Here is a 15798-nt window from a genome sequence, read left to right on the forward strand (position 1 = left end):
GGACCCATACATCCCATTTGAAGAAGCACGAGTCAAGCAAGCAGTGCAGGATCCTACCTAATTGTCCCAACAGATGGCTTAAGGATTAATTAAAGAGGGTTTCCAGAGGTGCATGAAGACTATCAGGAATAAGAGTGCTATTATTGATCTCATCCTTTGCCAGTACCCCTGCCTCTGCTGCCATGAAAAGACTTAATGGATTGCTCGATAAATTGAGAAGGCTGTCTATGGTGCTATAGAAGACCCCTTGAGTAACTGGCGAGCAGGGTAAAGGAATCTAGTCCGCGGGCTAAACTCTTTACATCTCTCTACAGTTGTATTAGTTTTCTCGCCAAAAAGCCTAGATCATTCAAAGGGAGCATCCATCAAAGAGGCCTGGACATCCATGGAGAAACCTGTGGTGTGTATCCAGTCCTTTCTCCTGATAATGACACTGATGCATATCGTACAGTCAAGAGAATCAGTCAATCCACAAAGTACAACATATTTTGCAGCATCCTGTACTCTCTAGCAAAGGAACTGCAAATATCCGCCGGCATGGCCAGAAACAGCAGGCAAACTGTGCTCAAGCAGAAAATACTTTTTTGCCCGTAGCGTCCATTATTTTAGATTCCCAGTCCAGTGCAGCGCTCAGAAAAGAATTTGGGTTCACCTTACTCATGGAAGCAAGTACTACAAGACTCTCTGGAGGTGGATACTGAGGAAAAAACGTACAGTCAGCTGGTGCTGGCCTGTGATCCAGCGTACGATGGGGTGACTCACTGCCAGGACCGAGAACGATTTGGATCAAACTGTAAGAACTGGGTCAATTAGGGTTTAATTGAAAGGAAACAAAAGCTCAAAGGTATGTGGCCCTGTAAGAAAAGTTTCTGCAAGGTTTGCTCTGGTCTCCTCAGTAAAGCCTATTTAGGAGCCTTACATGTGGGACCGTGTCAAAGGCCGCTGACAGGTCGAGCAGAATCAGAACGGCCTTGCCTCCTTGATCCAAGCAGTCCCTGATGAACTCCGTCACCGCTAGCAAAGCTGACTCTGTATTAAATTGGCTCTGAAGCCGGACTGGGATCCGTGGAGAAGATTGCCATCTTCGATGTGTCGTTGTAGGGCCTTATTAAAATGCCTCTCTAATGCTTTAGAGACGGCTGGAAGCAGGGATTGTGGCTTTTTTTTTTAATCAGTGGGAGGATCATAGCATGTTTCCATAAATTTGGCATAATCCTGGAAGAGAGGGAGACATTGAAGAGCTGATGTACTATGGGATTAATAGAAGGGGCTAGAGAGGCCAGAATGTTTGCTGGGCAGGGGTCAGACAGAGAGCCTGATGTAATACTTTGCATGAGGTACAATGATTCTTCCAGCTGGAGTTCCGGAAAAGAGTATAATGGGGAGGGTCCTTGATTTGAAATGTATCATTGGTGCTACGATAGAAGGCCACCTCAGCTTCTGTGATATTATGGAAGGCTTGTTGGATCAATGCGATCTTTTTATGGACGAGGGCTATCAGACTTGACCATTCTTCAGTGCGTGGCCCCTCGACTAAGCCGGCTCTAGGTGCAGTGATGGATTTCACTATCCTAAAGATATCTTTATTTTTATTCTGGGAAGTATCAATCTTTATTTGGAAAGAATTCATTTTGGCTGCTTCTATTTTGTAGTAGTGTATTTTAAGGATTTCCTTATAGGCTTTCTTATCTTCTGATGAATAGGATTTTTGCCATTTACGTTCCATTTCCCGACAGTTCTTTTTACTGGTTCTGAGGAGGTCACTAAACCAAGGGGCCGAGGCGACTAGCCTCTTGGAGGGGCAGGTGATAACTGGAGCCGCTGCCTCGATATTTGTGCGAAGCCAAGAATCAAGTAGGGAGGCACCTATATTCGGGGTGTTAGATAGCTTCGTTAGGGAGCCTTCTAGGGTATCAGCTAGTTTAGGTATGGATTTCTAATAAAAGGCTCTATAGGTGGAAGTCTTTTTTCCCACGGTCGCAGAGGAGATAAAACCTGACTGAGGAACGACAAATTTGAGAAGAAAGTGGTCAGACCAGGTAATGGGCAAAGGCGGATCAGCAGTTCAATTACCATTATGGAAAATTTGATCCAGGACATGGCCCTTCTCATGGGTGGCCAAGAATGTGGCGGCGGTTATCTCAAAGGTCTGTAAGGTTTCCATCAAGATAGTAGCTTGGGGATCTTTCGCTTTATCCATATAGATATTGAAATCCCCCAGGATCAAACAGTCTTTATATTTTAGGGCAAAGGCGGCTGTGGCTGAGTTGAGTGAGGTAAGGAAGTTTTTGATGGCCCCAGGGGATCTATAAATCAAAAAATCTGCAATGCTTTTGTGGGGAGAGATTATACAGTGGAAACCTAAGAACTCAGTGTTTTCTATAGGTTCTGACATAATAGAGGAACATTCCAGGTTGTCCTTATAAATTATAGCTACCCCCCCTTCCCCCAAGGTGGTCCTTCCTGAGAATTTTATAGCCGGAGGGAATGGCCATAGCGATAGTGGGGTTAGAGGAGTCAGACAATAATGTCTCCATAAGAAATAGGAGATTAGGCTGCTCTTCTGAAAGTAGATCCTGGATACGTGATACATGATGTGTGCTTTTGCACGGAGCAACAGTTAACTAGAATGGCTTTAGTATCCAGATTCTTCTTCATGGGTTTACTCTTGGTATTGCTAGTGGGGAATTTAAGAGTGGGTGCTCTGATCGGAGGGAAATGTCCTCTGCAATTGCTTATTGAAAATCAGTTTCTGAGCATGGGTCAACAATGTTGCACTGTTTTTATCTTACATTTAGAGTTCAATGTCCTGTTGTGGCTATAATGTGGCAGTGCTCAGTTGGTAATCAAAGGAAGTCAAAATACCGAGCATGGATCAGCTGAGGGTGGGATGGATTTCTTATTTGTAGCTCTACGATATGGCATACACCCGCTATAAAGGGTGGTACTCTGTCAAATACAACTATGTTGCTCTGCCATAGTTGAGTCTGCATTGAGTAGTCTGAGTGAAAAAGTCATTTGGATGAGTATTGTATCAGTCAGTGAAGTTTTCTTTTTTGCATCCGTACCATTCTCTGTACATCTTTCTTCAGTATCAGCAGACCTGTGTACTAACTTGCACAAGTATACAAAGATGGCAAACTTTTTTTTACAAAGTGAAAAGGTACCAAACTAGTTTGAAAGATAATTTTGTTAAAACCGCTTCCATGAACAATTGGAAGTCATACCATATGTTACAGTACTCAAAAATAAGTTATATTTAAGACAGATAAACTATAAATGAAAGCATCAAATATGTTGGCAAAGCATCCATCATGTTTTTAGAAATTTGACATGCCTAGGCCACCACATCAAGTAACTGACCACAAAGCTATCATTGCAGTAAATAAGTTAATCCTACACAGAGCAAAAATTAGAAAACTATTCTGTAAAATACTAGTTAAGCAATATGCATTAGTGTGCTACTATTGCAGTGAAGTATATTTACCTGTAACAGATTTACAGGTCTTAGACTCGAAGAATTCTTTAATCCAAAGGGAGCACCTGTTAAAAAAACGTTACTGTGTTTAATAATCAGAATGCCACCACAAAACAACAAATCCATGATTTACCTACATTATGACACACAGTCAAGATTATTATGAAAATTAAAGGACATTGTGCACACTACAAAGCCATACACTTGCAACTCAATGCCAATGGCTTCCCCAGAATTAAGGTGCATTTTAAGTCAATAGTATTTGTAATCTGGAAATTACTTAGTCAGTCACTCTGTTTTAAGCTTAAAAGAGTGGAAGCAAAATCTCAGAATAAATACTATGAAAACAGGGAGTTGAAAACGATCTAAGCTGATTCCTCCTATAAGTAATATGGCCTCTGGTAATCATAGATTGACAGGTAGAATCCTTAGTGTTGTCGATACACTAGTATTACGCTATATTGGCTGCAAGCTTTCCGATGACAAATGCGATATCTCCCCTCTCTTACAGCAATAATATTTAACCATTAATTTGTCTTTCAAGACCACTAGGTTTCCTTACTTGTGGCTGAATGGGATATTCTAGTTCAAATTTTTTGAAGAACTGGTCTACCAGGAGTGAAAATGTCCTGCAACGGAATTTGGAAAATTGGGATTTCTCTTAAGGTGTATCTCTGTCATTCTGTTTGCAGTGGAGCCTTCCTCTCATTGCACCTTGGACCACTCCTTTAACCTATTCACTATTGTAAGTTGATCAGTGACTACTGTTCTTATTTACCTGGGTCTGGTTCTTTTGCTGTGTCACTTACAACATCTTTCTTTGGTCTTGGATTTGGAGGTACTTAGGAGGTTCTCTTTTCCAAAAGTAATATTGCTTTCAGAATTTGGGAGATCTAGAGTCCATGCATTTCCCATCCCCATTGTATCTGATCTAACAAGTACCGGCTGCAATATGTAGGTAATGCAAATCCCTCCTCACTTCTTCATGACCCTTTTATAACATACATCTATAGCCCAGTAGGGGCTACTGGGATATTATCTTGCTTCTGGCATACCTTGCAATACTTTGCATATTTACTTTCTCCTGTTTCCATAAAAGGGTTACCAACCAGTCATAACTCCCTATGGAAATTGGCATGAGTGTGACAGGACCATCCTGTCTAAATTAAATTCATAAATATTCTAAGTAGATGATGATGTAATACTGGCTATATCAGCCCCTTTAGAATAGTTACAAGTTTTCTTCCTAAATACACCATTAAACAAATGTTTTCTATGTTTCTTACCATAGGGCTTTAAAACACAAGAAGACACTTTTTCAAGTATGGTAGTGACTTATTACTTTCAGTTATACTAACCAGATTGAGAAGCAGACTGAATGGTAGTGGGCAGCGCACTGGGCACCAGACTGCCGGATGGCAGCATGCCAGTCAGATTTATCCCCGCTGAGTTAGCAGAACCTGTATTGCATCCCAGCATTGGATTAGAACTGCTCATTAAAGTCTGTGGCCCACTGTGAAACAGAGGAAGAGAGAAAACAGTTTACTGCAAGAAACATCTAGAAACACTGCTCTCGCAAGGACGAATAAGTTACTTACAGTCAGTAACGCTCTTGTCTGGTGGAGTAACTAACTGCAGATTCCTCACCTTTTGAGTATCCCAATCACATATTGGACCAGGAAACTCCTGCAGTAAGTCCTGTACATCAGAAGGTGGCATCATTGGCCTACGCCAAAACTCCATCCTGCCTCCAGATATGACTCAAAGGTGCATATAGTTGCCATCCCTCTGCCCCGACATCAGTTGTCCCCTACGTTTTATAATGCCCTCAGACACAGAGCATGACTGATACAACTGCATTTGTAACAGCAGTGTGCAAAAACTAACTTGGGACCTTATTAGTCCTGGGAGTCCACTCCATAGAACAGGGAGAAGGGGGCAATGAGGTAGCTGTGGTTAGATAGAGTATTAGTACTATTAAGATTTTTAGAGTGTATAGCTACCCAGAGGGTTTCCCAGCGCTGTGAACAGTAACAGACCAAAAGGACAAGGGCCTGGAGACTAGGAACTAGAACAACCAGGTGTTATGCTCTTTATGGAAAGTAAATAAGGAGGAGCAATACCTCATTGGCTCAGGAAGACTGTTTCAGAGCTTAGGGCTCATGAAAGAGAAGGAGTGGCAACCCATCCGAGGGTGTTTGATTCTGGAAACTGTAAAATGAGAACAGTTGCTTTAATGCAGTGGGCGAGGAGAATGGTAGGGCACCATCACATCTTGCAAGAGTTGATTTTATGCATAAGGCAAAGTGCCCTGAAATTGATGTGTTTATAAATTGTGAGCCAGTAGAGATCACAGAGGAGACCGAATACAGAGCAGTATTTTGAAAGCCGAACTAAGAGCCTTGCGACAGCATTATGGACTACTTGGAGGAGTCTAATCGTAGCCTTATCTGCCCCCAGGTACAAGATGTTACCGTAGGCAAGCCTTGAGGGAATCATGGCTTGGATCACTGTCCTCTGTGGCAAAAAAGCGCACTCCAAGGGATGCATCCACTAGAAAGAGCACCAAGGAAGGTAGCAACTTAGGACCTGGATTAGGGTTTGGTTGTTTTACCTCTGTCAGGGTGGCAGAGAATATGTTTGCCACCCTGATGGACAGATGACCATCATATTTCGAGATCACCATCGGAACAACAGTGATCTCTGTTTTTTCAGCTATTGCAGTTCCTCTGATTGTACCAAACGTTGGGTGGATGTCCAGCATTGGTTCTGATGGCCATCTACCAAACTTTTATTATTCAAAAACAAATTTCTAAAGTTTGAGTTTGTTTTTCAAAAACAAAAAGATAATGACCCCCACGCTTTCTCCCTGGGTGTAGGAGGTCATTATTTTAATTTCTAAGCATGCACCCTAAATAGAGCGGGTGGTATGATGCCCTTTCTTTGACATCCAACACTCCATCACACCATTAGAGTAAACTTTCTGTTAACGGAGCCAACAGGTGCACCACAGACAGAAAGCTGATGGTCCAACTGGCTTACAGCAGGGCAGGTGAACTGAAGGCTGGTGGGCAGAGAACTCTTAATCAGGCCCAGTCTTCTGATGGATACTTCATGCCACAGATAATCAGTATCAAAGCAATGTGGCCTCCAAAGAGGTGGGTTGAGGGGAGCTGAGTGAGGGAAAGGGCCCTCTACGAACGAGAGTTGATACAGTTGTGGCAGGTGAAAAAATGGATGGATATCCACGTAGATGTCTGAAAAACAGAGCCTGAGGTAGGCTGTGGTAGCATCATTTGCCCTGACAGAATGAGTTCTATGCCAATCAGTTTATCCCAATAATGTCTGTTTTTGGGCCACCTTGCCTTTTTTTGCTCTGGTGAACCCCAAAAACTGCATGGTACTCCTTAGTTCTATAAATGGAGAAGATAACAGCACATCAAGGTTTCAACTGAAGAAGAGTCTCTGTAGTGGACCCAGTGGACAAAAGAATAGAGGGAGCTTGACAGACTGCCTCCAATGGAAAGGATAAGGATATGTTGATTCTATCAGAAGTGGTTATACAACTATTTATGACTTAGTCAGAGGCACATGGGGACCACTGTTCAAGTTTCTTTGTCGGTTCAATATCCTGTGATTTTGGGCAAATCATTTCCTCTCCCTGCGACTACAAAAACATGAATGTGTGCTGTAACTGGTGCTCATGTAAAGCGCAAAGTACATTTTACTAAACTGCAAATATGAGAATTTAACTCATAAATGCATAACAATTAACCCTCCCTCACACAGCAAACAATAGAAAACATGGTGAAATCAAACTACCGGTGATCTGGGCCTCCCTCTCGAAGCGCTAAGAGACTGATTATGCACTATAGAAATAACAGTTAACGTAACATAACATACCTGTTGCAAGCTGCAAATTGTGTTTTTTTAAACAACAATAGGCTGTGGAGATTTGCAGCTGTATTTCATGGTTTTTAGCACTGTGCAACAGCTCGGGCGAACTGTGTAAACAGTTTGCAAGAGGTGTGATTTGGTTCGAAGGAGCGCTGTAAAATAAAGGAGCAAAGCCGACTTCCTTGGCACTTGCAGCAAGATCCTGCAACTACTAAAAGCAAAACTGCCAAAAGAAAGGAGTTCCGTCTTGGAAGGAGGTGAGCAGAGCCATGGAGGGCTCAGGGTGAGAGGAGCACCATCACTAACAATGAGGAAGCAAAGATGACAGGGGAAGCAAGAAGAAAAAGCCCTTGCTGATGGATGCTGCTCGCACAAAGTGTATTTAGAAAGGGGACATGGCTGTAAACTTATTTTCCCAAATTCACATGATGTCCAAACTCCAAGTTGCTTTCAAGCTAAAAGTCTCCAGCTGTAGTGATTAAAGAAACCATTGTAGAAGTCTTGATTTGGGGGTAGATGTTATAAATGCCTTAGAGTAATTGAAAATAAAATTATGTTTATATGTTATGCGATTGGTTTGGTAATTTGCAAATCCACTGAAATGAATGGGTGTCCTATGATGCAGTCAAATGGAGTGTATTTAGGGCATATGACATCCTTGCTACACCTCTGCTTGATTTTCTTAAAGCTCTCTCCATTCAGACAGTTGAAGAAAGCAAGGTTCAGAGAGAGGGCTGAGGATGTGGTGTTGCGTCCAGAGCTGCAGACTTTAGAGCTGGGGAACCAGGTTTGAGTCTCAGCAAAGGCTCAACATCCTGTAAGCAAATTGCTTAATCTTCCTGTGACTACAAATATAAAAATTATAAAGGTAAATTCCGTAAGAAGGATAGTCACCAAGAAGTAGGTAAAAAAAAGCGGACTACTCGCTCATAATTAAAATAACAAAGAGGTTCAAGCAGATGGAAAGGAGTACTTCGACCTCGGGACACTGATAAGAAGAAGCCATGGAGAACAACGCTACAACCAATAGAAACAGAGGAAAAGTGAGTGGCAAGCACACGAGCAAATGAAAAGGAAGGGTGGGATTAAAGCCCCATTTAGGATTTATATTAAATACATAAATGTCACAAGCACAGTGTGTGCACTGTGCTGGCGAAATCTAAAAAGGGCTAGGGCCTATTGTGAGAACTTATCAGGCAGTGTCTCCAAGGACATACTGAAAAGAAAGGCAACTTGTTGAAGAACCAGTGGACCAATGCATTGTTACCAGGCCCTGGCTTAAGAGAGTGTTGAGCTTGCTCCCCACTGCTTTCTTTGTCATGGTACCCTGGACGCTGTACCTTTTGGTTTGGGAAGTCAAGTTGTAACCAGGAGAAAGAACCTAAGAATCCAAGAAAAGTTGGAAATGTTGACTTCTGCAGACTGGGGTGAGGTGACATTGTTACCTGAGAAAGACGCAACCTTGGCAGTCAATATTGTAGGATTCCGGCCAATCAGAGCTTTTAAAAGTGACTTTTCAGGCTTCAGCAGGACCACAGAATCCAGTAATTTGGCCTTCTAGAGCCCTACCCAGCAATGGGTCTCACACTTTTCTCACTGGAGTGATCTGAGTTTTAAAACATTTACAACAGCCATGGAGTAAATGTGTTTACCCACAATGTTTTTCACTACTAAACAGCTAAAATAGTAGACAATACCAACAGATTATGCTTAGGGGTACACAGTGGAGAAGAGAGTAGGTTGTTCTTTAAAAATGAATATTTTAGGTTATTAGGCCAAAAGCCTTAAGTGTCAATGGGTATCACTTCAGAGGCAGGATTCCAGTCACGTTGCAGGATCCTGTTAAAAACAGGATGGTGAACTGAATACTGCAACATAAGCAAAGCCTTGTACAGATATGTTGCTATATTATCAAAGACAAATGATAGGGTTCCATTTGCAGTCTACTGAAAAATGAATGCTCAATTGATAGATTAGTGGAGTGAAAACAATGACTGTCTCTGCAATGTGTAGGAGCTAAATAATGAAAACCCAGTGTTTTAGGTTGAAACAGGTTGTTTCAGGTACAATGTCATACATTTGATGAGCTATTTTCACAAGGTGAAAGGCAGATAAAAGACATTAGCAAGTGAAGTACTCAGTGGGTTTGTCTTAATGCACACACGCAGTGTCATCAACTTACCAAACCGAGCCCACTACATTGATGAAGTTCAGTCCAGTGGGGTTAGCCATGACTTGGGAAGATGAGGTCCCTGTTGTGATGGAAGTCACCATGGTGGAGAGAGGAATGGTCATGACAGGCAGTGCCTGGCTCAGAGACATCGGCTGTTGAGAGTAGGTTGTTAATAGAGTTGGCTGAGGTGGAAAGCCTGTATCTTGGGGAGTAGGAGTAGCACAAGGAGTGACAGGAGCAGAGGTCTGGCCATCAAAAGAGTGTGGAGTCGTTGATGGGGTGTTGGTTGGTGTAGGAGTAGATGGTTTAGGTGTTCCAGATCCTGCTCAAAAAGAAAAATACAAAATTCTGATTTCTTCCAGTGCAACATAATTCTTTTAAATACACAGTTACTGTTTTTAGAAGTATTGATCACAATCTAAACATATATTGGAACACAGTGAACAGCAGTGTCTAAAATCACGATGTTAAATATGTATTTTACTTTACTATCAATGTCAAATGTCAATGTCAAACGTTTTTATAACGCGCACAAATCACCAAAAGGTCTCAGGGCGCTAGCAGCCAAGACAGAGAGACAGACAGTGACCGAAGTACTCAAATACCTAACTTTATTGAGAAAAAAGCCAAGACTTCAGCTTTCTTCGAAAAAGTAGATGGTCCGTTATGGATAGCAGCTCCAATGGAAGTTTGTTCCAAAGCAGAGGGGCTAAGTATGAAAAGGATCGGCCACCATTGCGGACCGTTCGAATACGTGGTTGAACAAAAAGAAGTTTTGTGCTTGATCGAAGAGAACGTCCAGGTACATGCCATTGGAGTTTTTTAGCCAGATATTGTGGACCAGTTCCATGCATTCTCTTATATGTAATGCTTAAGATTTTAAAACGTCCTCTTTGGCGGACCGAGAGCCAGTGCAGGGTTTTAAGAGTCGGAGCAGCAGGAGTACGGGAAGGGAGATTGAGAAAAAGTCTTGCAGCCGTATTCTGAAGGATTTGAAGTTTAGAAAGTAGGTCTTGATTAAGTACCGTAAACAGGGCATTACTATAGTCAAGACGACTGATAATAAGTCCCTGGACCAATGGTTTCCTTGCTTAAATGGGTTACCATTTAAAAATCTTTTGCAGCTTACGCATGATCCCAAAACAGGCTCCAAGCACTTGATTGATATGAGCGCTCATGGACCAGGAATTGTCAATAGTAATACCCAGATTGCGGACTGCTAGCTTCGGCGGGGGACAGGTACCCAGCTCTGACGGCCACCAGTCGCAGGTCCAAACCTGTTCCGCTTTCCCAAAAAGCATAACCTCCGTCTTACCACCATTCAACTGTAGCATATTTAGGCTCATCCAGTCATTAATCCGGATCATAATCAATCCTATTGTGTAAGATAAAATAGGAAAACAAAGGTAAGATTTTTTTGGATTTGTGTCAGCACAACTATAATGATAATATACAACACAAAAGAATATTCCATTAATAGGTGTGTGGGATCTCCCAAACAAGAGACATTAAATCAAATGTCTTTGTTACATATCCTTTATGTGACACTGACTAATTGAATTGAATTGAAATGAGATTTATAAAGCGTGTTGGCTACCCGTCGGCCTCCCAGCGCTGTGGACAGATTAACAGAGAGCAAAGGCAAGAGAGAAACTTAAAACAGCCAGGTTTTCAATAACCTGCGAAAGGAGAGAAGATTGGGTTCCTTACGTAGTTGGAGTGGGAGGGCATTCCAGCCCATGGCACCATTATATGAAAAGGAGCGGCCACCACATCTGGACCTTCTTATTCTAGGTTGAGAGGCAAGAAAGGATCCGGATGACCGAAGATCTTTCTTCGGATGATTGGGGGTGATAAGTGACTGAAGAATGGCAGGACCCTTCCTCCAGAAGGCCTTATGAGACACATAGCCTTGAACTGGATCCTTTGCCTAATCGGCAGCCAATGCAGGCTTTTTAATGCTTGTTTTGCAGAGTTCCAACGAGGAATCTGGAGAAGTCTGCGGGCCGCACAGATCTGTATTACCTGGAGCTTATTGATGGTGTATTGAGGTGCTCCCAGGTATAAAGCGTTACCATAATCGAGGCGGGAAAGGATCAGTGCCTGGACCATGAGCCTTCTGGCGTGGAAGGGCAGAAGGGGAAGGACATTATGAAGCATCCTCAGAAGTCCAAAGCAGATAGCCGAGTGTTTAGTTGCCTGGTGACTGAATGAGAGCGAATGATCTATCCAGATGCCTAGGCTCTTAATTTGATCTTTAGGAATTGGAGCCGGGTCTAGGCAGACTGGCCATAAGGAGGTCGAGTTGAAGACAGGAGAATTACCCAACAGCATGAGCTCTGTCTTATCCCCATTAAGCTTAAGGCATGATTGTTCCATCCACTTGGCAACCTCTTCTAGACAGCAGGTTAGGGTGTTAGATGATCCTTCTGGGTGGTTCACAGCTACCACGAGCTGGGTATCATCTGCATAGGAAACAATTTGTATGCCAAATGGATGAACAATTTCTGCCAAAGGTTTCAAGTATACATTGAATAGAGTGGGGCTCAGAGCGGAGCCCTGAGGGACCCCGCAGTGGAGGGGGTACTGATTGGAAACAACATCTCCCTCAAAAACCCTAAAAGAGCGGCCAGTAAGAAAAGATCGCAGCCACTGTACTGCCATACCAGACACTCCCAAGTTCATAAGTCTGGCGCACAAAGTGGCATGATTGACAGTATCAAATGCAGCGCTGAGGTCAAGAAGGATAATGGCTGCAGTCCCCCCTAGGTCTAAGATCCTTCTCGACTCCTCAGTCACTGCAAGAAGAGCCGTCTCAGTACCCATTTGGGGACGAAACCCAGTCTGAGAGGTATGAAGCAAATTGTTGGTTTCTAGGAAGGCTACCAGAGTGTTATTTACATGCCTTTTCAGAATCTTACTTACCCACGGCAGGAGAGAGAGGGGGCGATAGTTGGCCAAATTGTCCTGGTTAGGTTTTTTCAGCAGGGCTTTTACCATTGCACCTTTCCATGCTGATGGAACTGAACCAATGAACGGAACTAATGAATGTACTACTGAAGCTTAACTGAGTCCTGCTTTTCTAACAGTAAGGGGAACTACGTTTTAACTAGATAAAGTCTCTAAATTTCCATTTGCTTGTGCACAGATCATTATATCAATGCCATTTTACTTTATAACATTTCCTTGTAGATGTTTTCCTTGGCATTAATGATGGCCATACGGATATCTGGGAAAGTGAGAGTTTCAAAACTCTATTACTTCAGGAGCAAAGCCTACAGTGCAGTTTGTGGTTCCAGGTGAAAATTCTTCTCTTTTAAGTCCTTGTGAATTGGCAATTTGATGAAGCTTTGGTCAGACATATCCAAGAAATGAGAGTACCATATTTAGAGTTGTCACATGCGTATTACTAATATTAATGTCCTCTTCGCTGGCTTGAAGTTGTTTATTACTGTTTGAATTAGTGGTATCAGGGGAAATGCGTGCACAAATCTCCCATACCAATTTATCAACAGTGCATTCTCCTTTGATAGTGGATGGTAATGCTTAGATTTGAAGTTTGGAATTTTATGTCAAGACCGGAGGCTCCTATTATGCTTACTTATCTTGCATTTTATTCAACAGCAGCCAAGCTAAGTGAGAAAACTACAGTTCCCAGGGGCACAGGTAAACAAACTGGCCAATGGGAACACAGAAAAAACGAGAGTTAGAAACCAATCATGAGCCAACTGTCCATAAAACGTCACATCTGACTGTGCAGCTTCCTCTTTTCTTGCTGCTCGCAGTCAGATAAGTGACTCGCCCCCAGGGAGTGTTCTTTTTTCCATTGTGTCCCTCCCACTGCCTGCCTGTTAACCCTTTATTGCCTTGCACATCTTGACTTCTGTATTATGGAGATAGACAGCTCCCCTGAGCATGTTCAGCTCAATGAGGAAGACGAAGCCTTCAAACATGATTTAAATAAATGTATTAAGTCCTCAGTGGAGAATGCTGTGGAGGCATCCATGAGGCGCATGTCGAAGGGCATGGAGAATTCCATGTTAAGTCTCTTGTCCAAAGCTCTGGCTCAGTCTGCGGGGGATAGCTGATCTAAAAAGGTGGTTTCCTCTGTTTCTTCTCATGCTTCAAAAACTGCGTCATTGTTGACTGGCGGGGTTTCCTCACGCTTGAATGAGGACCTAGTTCCACCCAGGTCTCCTTCTAAGGAGGGGACTTTAGGTACAGAGGGCAAACGTAAACATAAGTCTAAGCATGCAGAGTTACCCCAAACATGGTTATTTCCACCATTTTGGACACTGATGACGACATGGCTGACGCAGATGATCTCTTTGATCTTTTTGATGTTTCTGACCCTCCCTCTCCTCCCTTCAAAAAATCTAAATCGGATTCTTTTGCTTTTGAGCCAGTGGTAGACTCTGAGGGCGTCCCTATGTTTGATCCCTCGTCTATATGTCATCCCAACTCCACTGAATGGTTGCCTGCCTCCCATGTGGGAGATTACATTTCCACCAGACTGCGCCTCCCGTTGGATACTTCGGTCAGGTCGAGGTTGAAATCAGAATGTCCCAAACCCTCCTTGCCCGAAAAGGTTACCATGGCCCCTGCTATCGACCAACCCTTACTTACCTTCTTCTCCAAGTTTGGTAAGAACCCGCGTAAAGGAGTGGACAAAGCCTGGTCCACTTGCCAGGATAAACTCCTCGACGTGGTGGGTCATTTGGCGCGCATTTTCGATATGGCCGAGGCTGCTCGCTTAGAAGGCTCTGAATTGTCAGCGGAGGATGTCTCTTTGTGGGTCCAACGCGCCTTTTGTCTGCTTGGGAACGCCAATGCCACCATCACTCATGAACGCCGCAAAGGCCTTCTGATCAAGTTGGACCCCAAGTTTCCCAACTTAGCCCCTCAGGATCCGGGCAGTAAAGCTAATGGTCTTCTCTTCGGAGAATCTCTAATTAAAGATCTCAGCAGATTTGTGTCCACCTTCGCGTCTCTAGACAAGGCGCAGAATCTCCAAAAAAGGTTTTTTCGCCCCGGGTTTTTGGACGGGCCGGCAGAGGCAGGGGTCGCTCTTCCGGCCGTCCCTATCACAACCAAGGCTCCAGGGGATCCTCTTCTTCCACCCAAGACTACAAGCCTCAATTCTACCCATCAGCGGGGTAGGGGATTCCGAGGTCGAGGCCAGAAGAGTTATCGCAACAACAACTTCAACCAACAAGGTATGTCCTTTGCCCCTTCCCCCTGTGGGAGGCCGCTTAAAACGGTTTCTTCCAAAATGGCAAACGATCAGCACAGATCCTCGGGTGCTAAATAGCGCCGGGACACCTCCTTGTGAGGTAGCTGTTCGCGCTTTAGAAAATGCCGTATTATTATTATTATTATTATTAAATACCGTTCAAGGCTATCTTATAGAGCTTTATTCGCCACCTTCCCAAACTATGTTCCCCCTCCTCTAGTTTTTTCAGAAGACATGGCTTTTCTCATCTCGTCAGAGATCCATGCCCTTCTCCAGAAACAAGCCATTTAAATCGCTCCTTTCGATCCTACAGGTTTCCTAAGTTCCAATTTTCTCGTTCGGAAAAAGAACAAAAAGCTGCGTCCAGTGATCAACCTGAAATGGTTCAACCAGTTCGTGGTATACAGCCACTTCAAAATGGAGACCATTCTACATTCAAGGGATACCCTTCGTCCAAACGATTGGATGGTACAATTGGACTTACAAGACGCTTACCTCACTGTTCCCATTCATCCTTCCCATTCCAAATTCCTACAATTCCATTGGTCTGGCGTGACCTATCATTTCACCTCTCTTCCTTTCGGCCTCTCCTCAGCACCCTGGTGCTTCACAAAACTCTTAAACCAGTGGTGGCGTTCCTACGATCCCTCGGGATCAGACTGATCATTTATCTGGACGACATTTTGATCATGAATTCAGACACAAACTCCTTCTGTCTCAACTTGGCACCACTCAATCCTTGCTTTTGGATCTGGGTTTCCTCCTCAATCTCGAGAAATCCATGCTTGTCTCGTCTCAAAACATCGAGTTCTTGGGTTTTCTAGTGGATTCCCCGGCTGCCTCTCTTCTTCCTCAGTCAAAGGTCTCGACAATCAAGACGGAGATTTCTTCCGTCCTTCGGACATCTCTCATCTCTCTAAGATCGCTTGCGAGAATAGTCTCCTTTCTGCGTCCATTCAAGCCATCTTTCCGGCCCCCCTGCATTATCGGGCTCTTCAACGCCTAAAAATCAGACAC

The 15798-nt window shown here is 43.4% G+C and overlaps 1 protein-coding gene across 4 annotated transcripts in view; it reads right to left on the minus strand.

Annotated features, from left to right (window-relative positions):
- The window catches only part of SUPT20H (SPT20 homolog, SAGA complex component), a 393294-nt gene that overhangs the window by 77681 nt on the left and 299815 nt on the right, over positions 1-15798 (minus strand). For all 4 annotated transcript variants that reach the window (XM_085621731.1, XM_085621733.1, XM_085621730.1 and 1 more), the window contains 3 exons: positions 9558-9870; positions 4837-4991; positions 3488-3543 (listed from right to left, as the gene is read on the minus strand). In XM_085621731.1, the coding sequence (XP_085477857.1) occupies positions 3488-3543; positions 4837-4991; positions 9558-9870 (524 nt within the window). The remainder of the gene's footprint in view (positions 1-3487; positions 3544-4836; positions 4992-9557; positions 9871-15798) is intronic.

Source organism: Triturus cristatus, chromosome 8, assembly GCF_964204655.1.
Source record: "Triturus cristatus chromosome 8, aTriCri1.1, whole genome shotgun sequence".
Classification (NCBI taxonomy): Eukaryota; Metazoa; Chordata; class Amphibia; order Caudata; family Salamandridae; genus Triturus; species Triturus cristatus.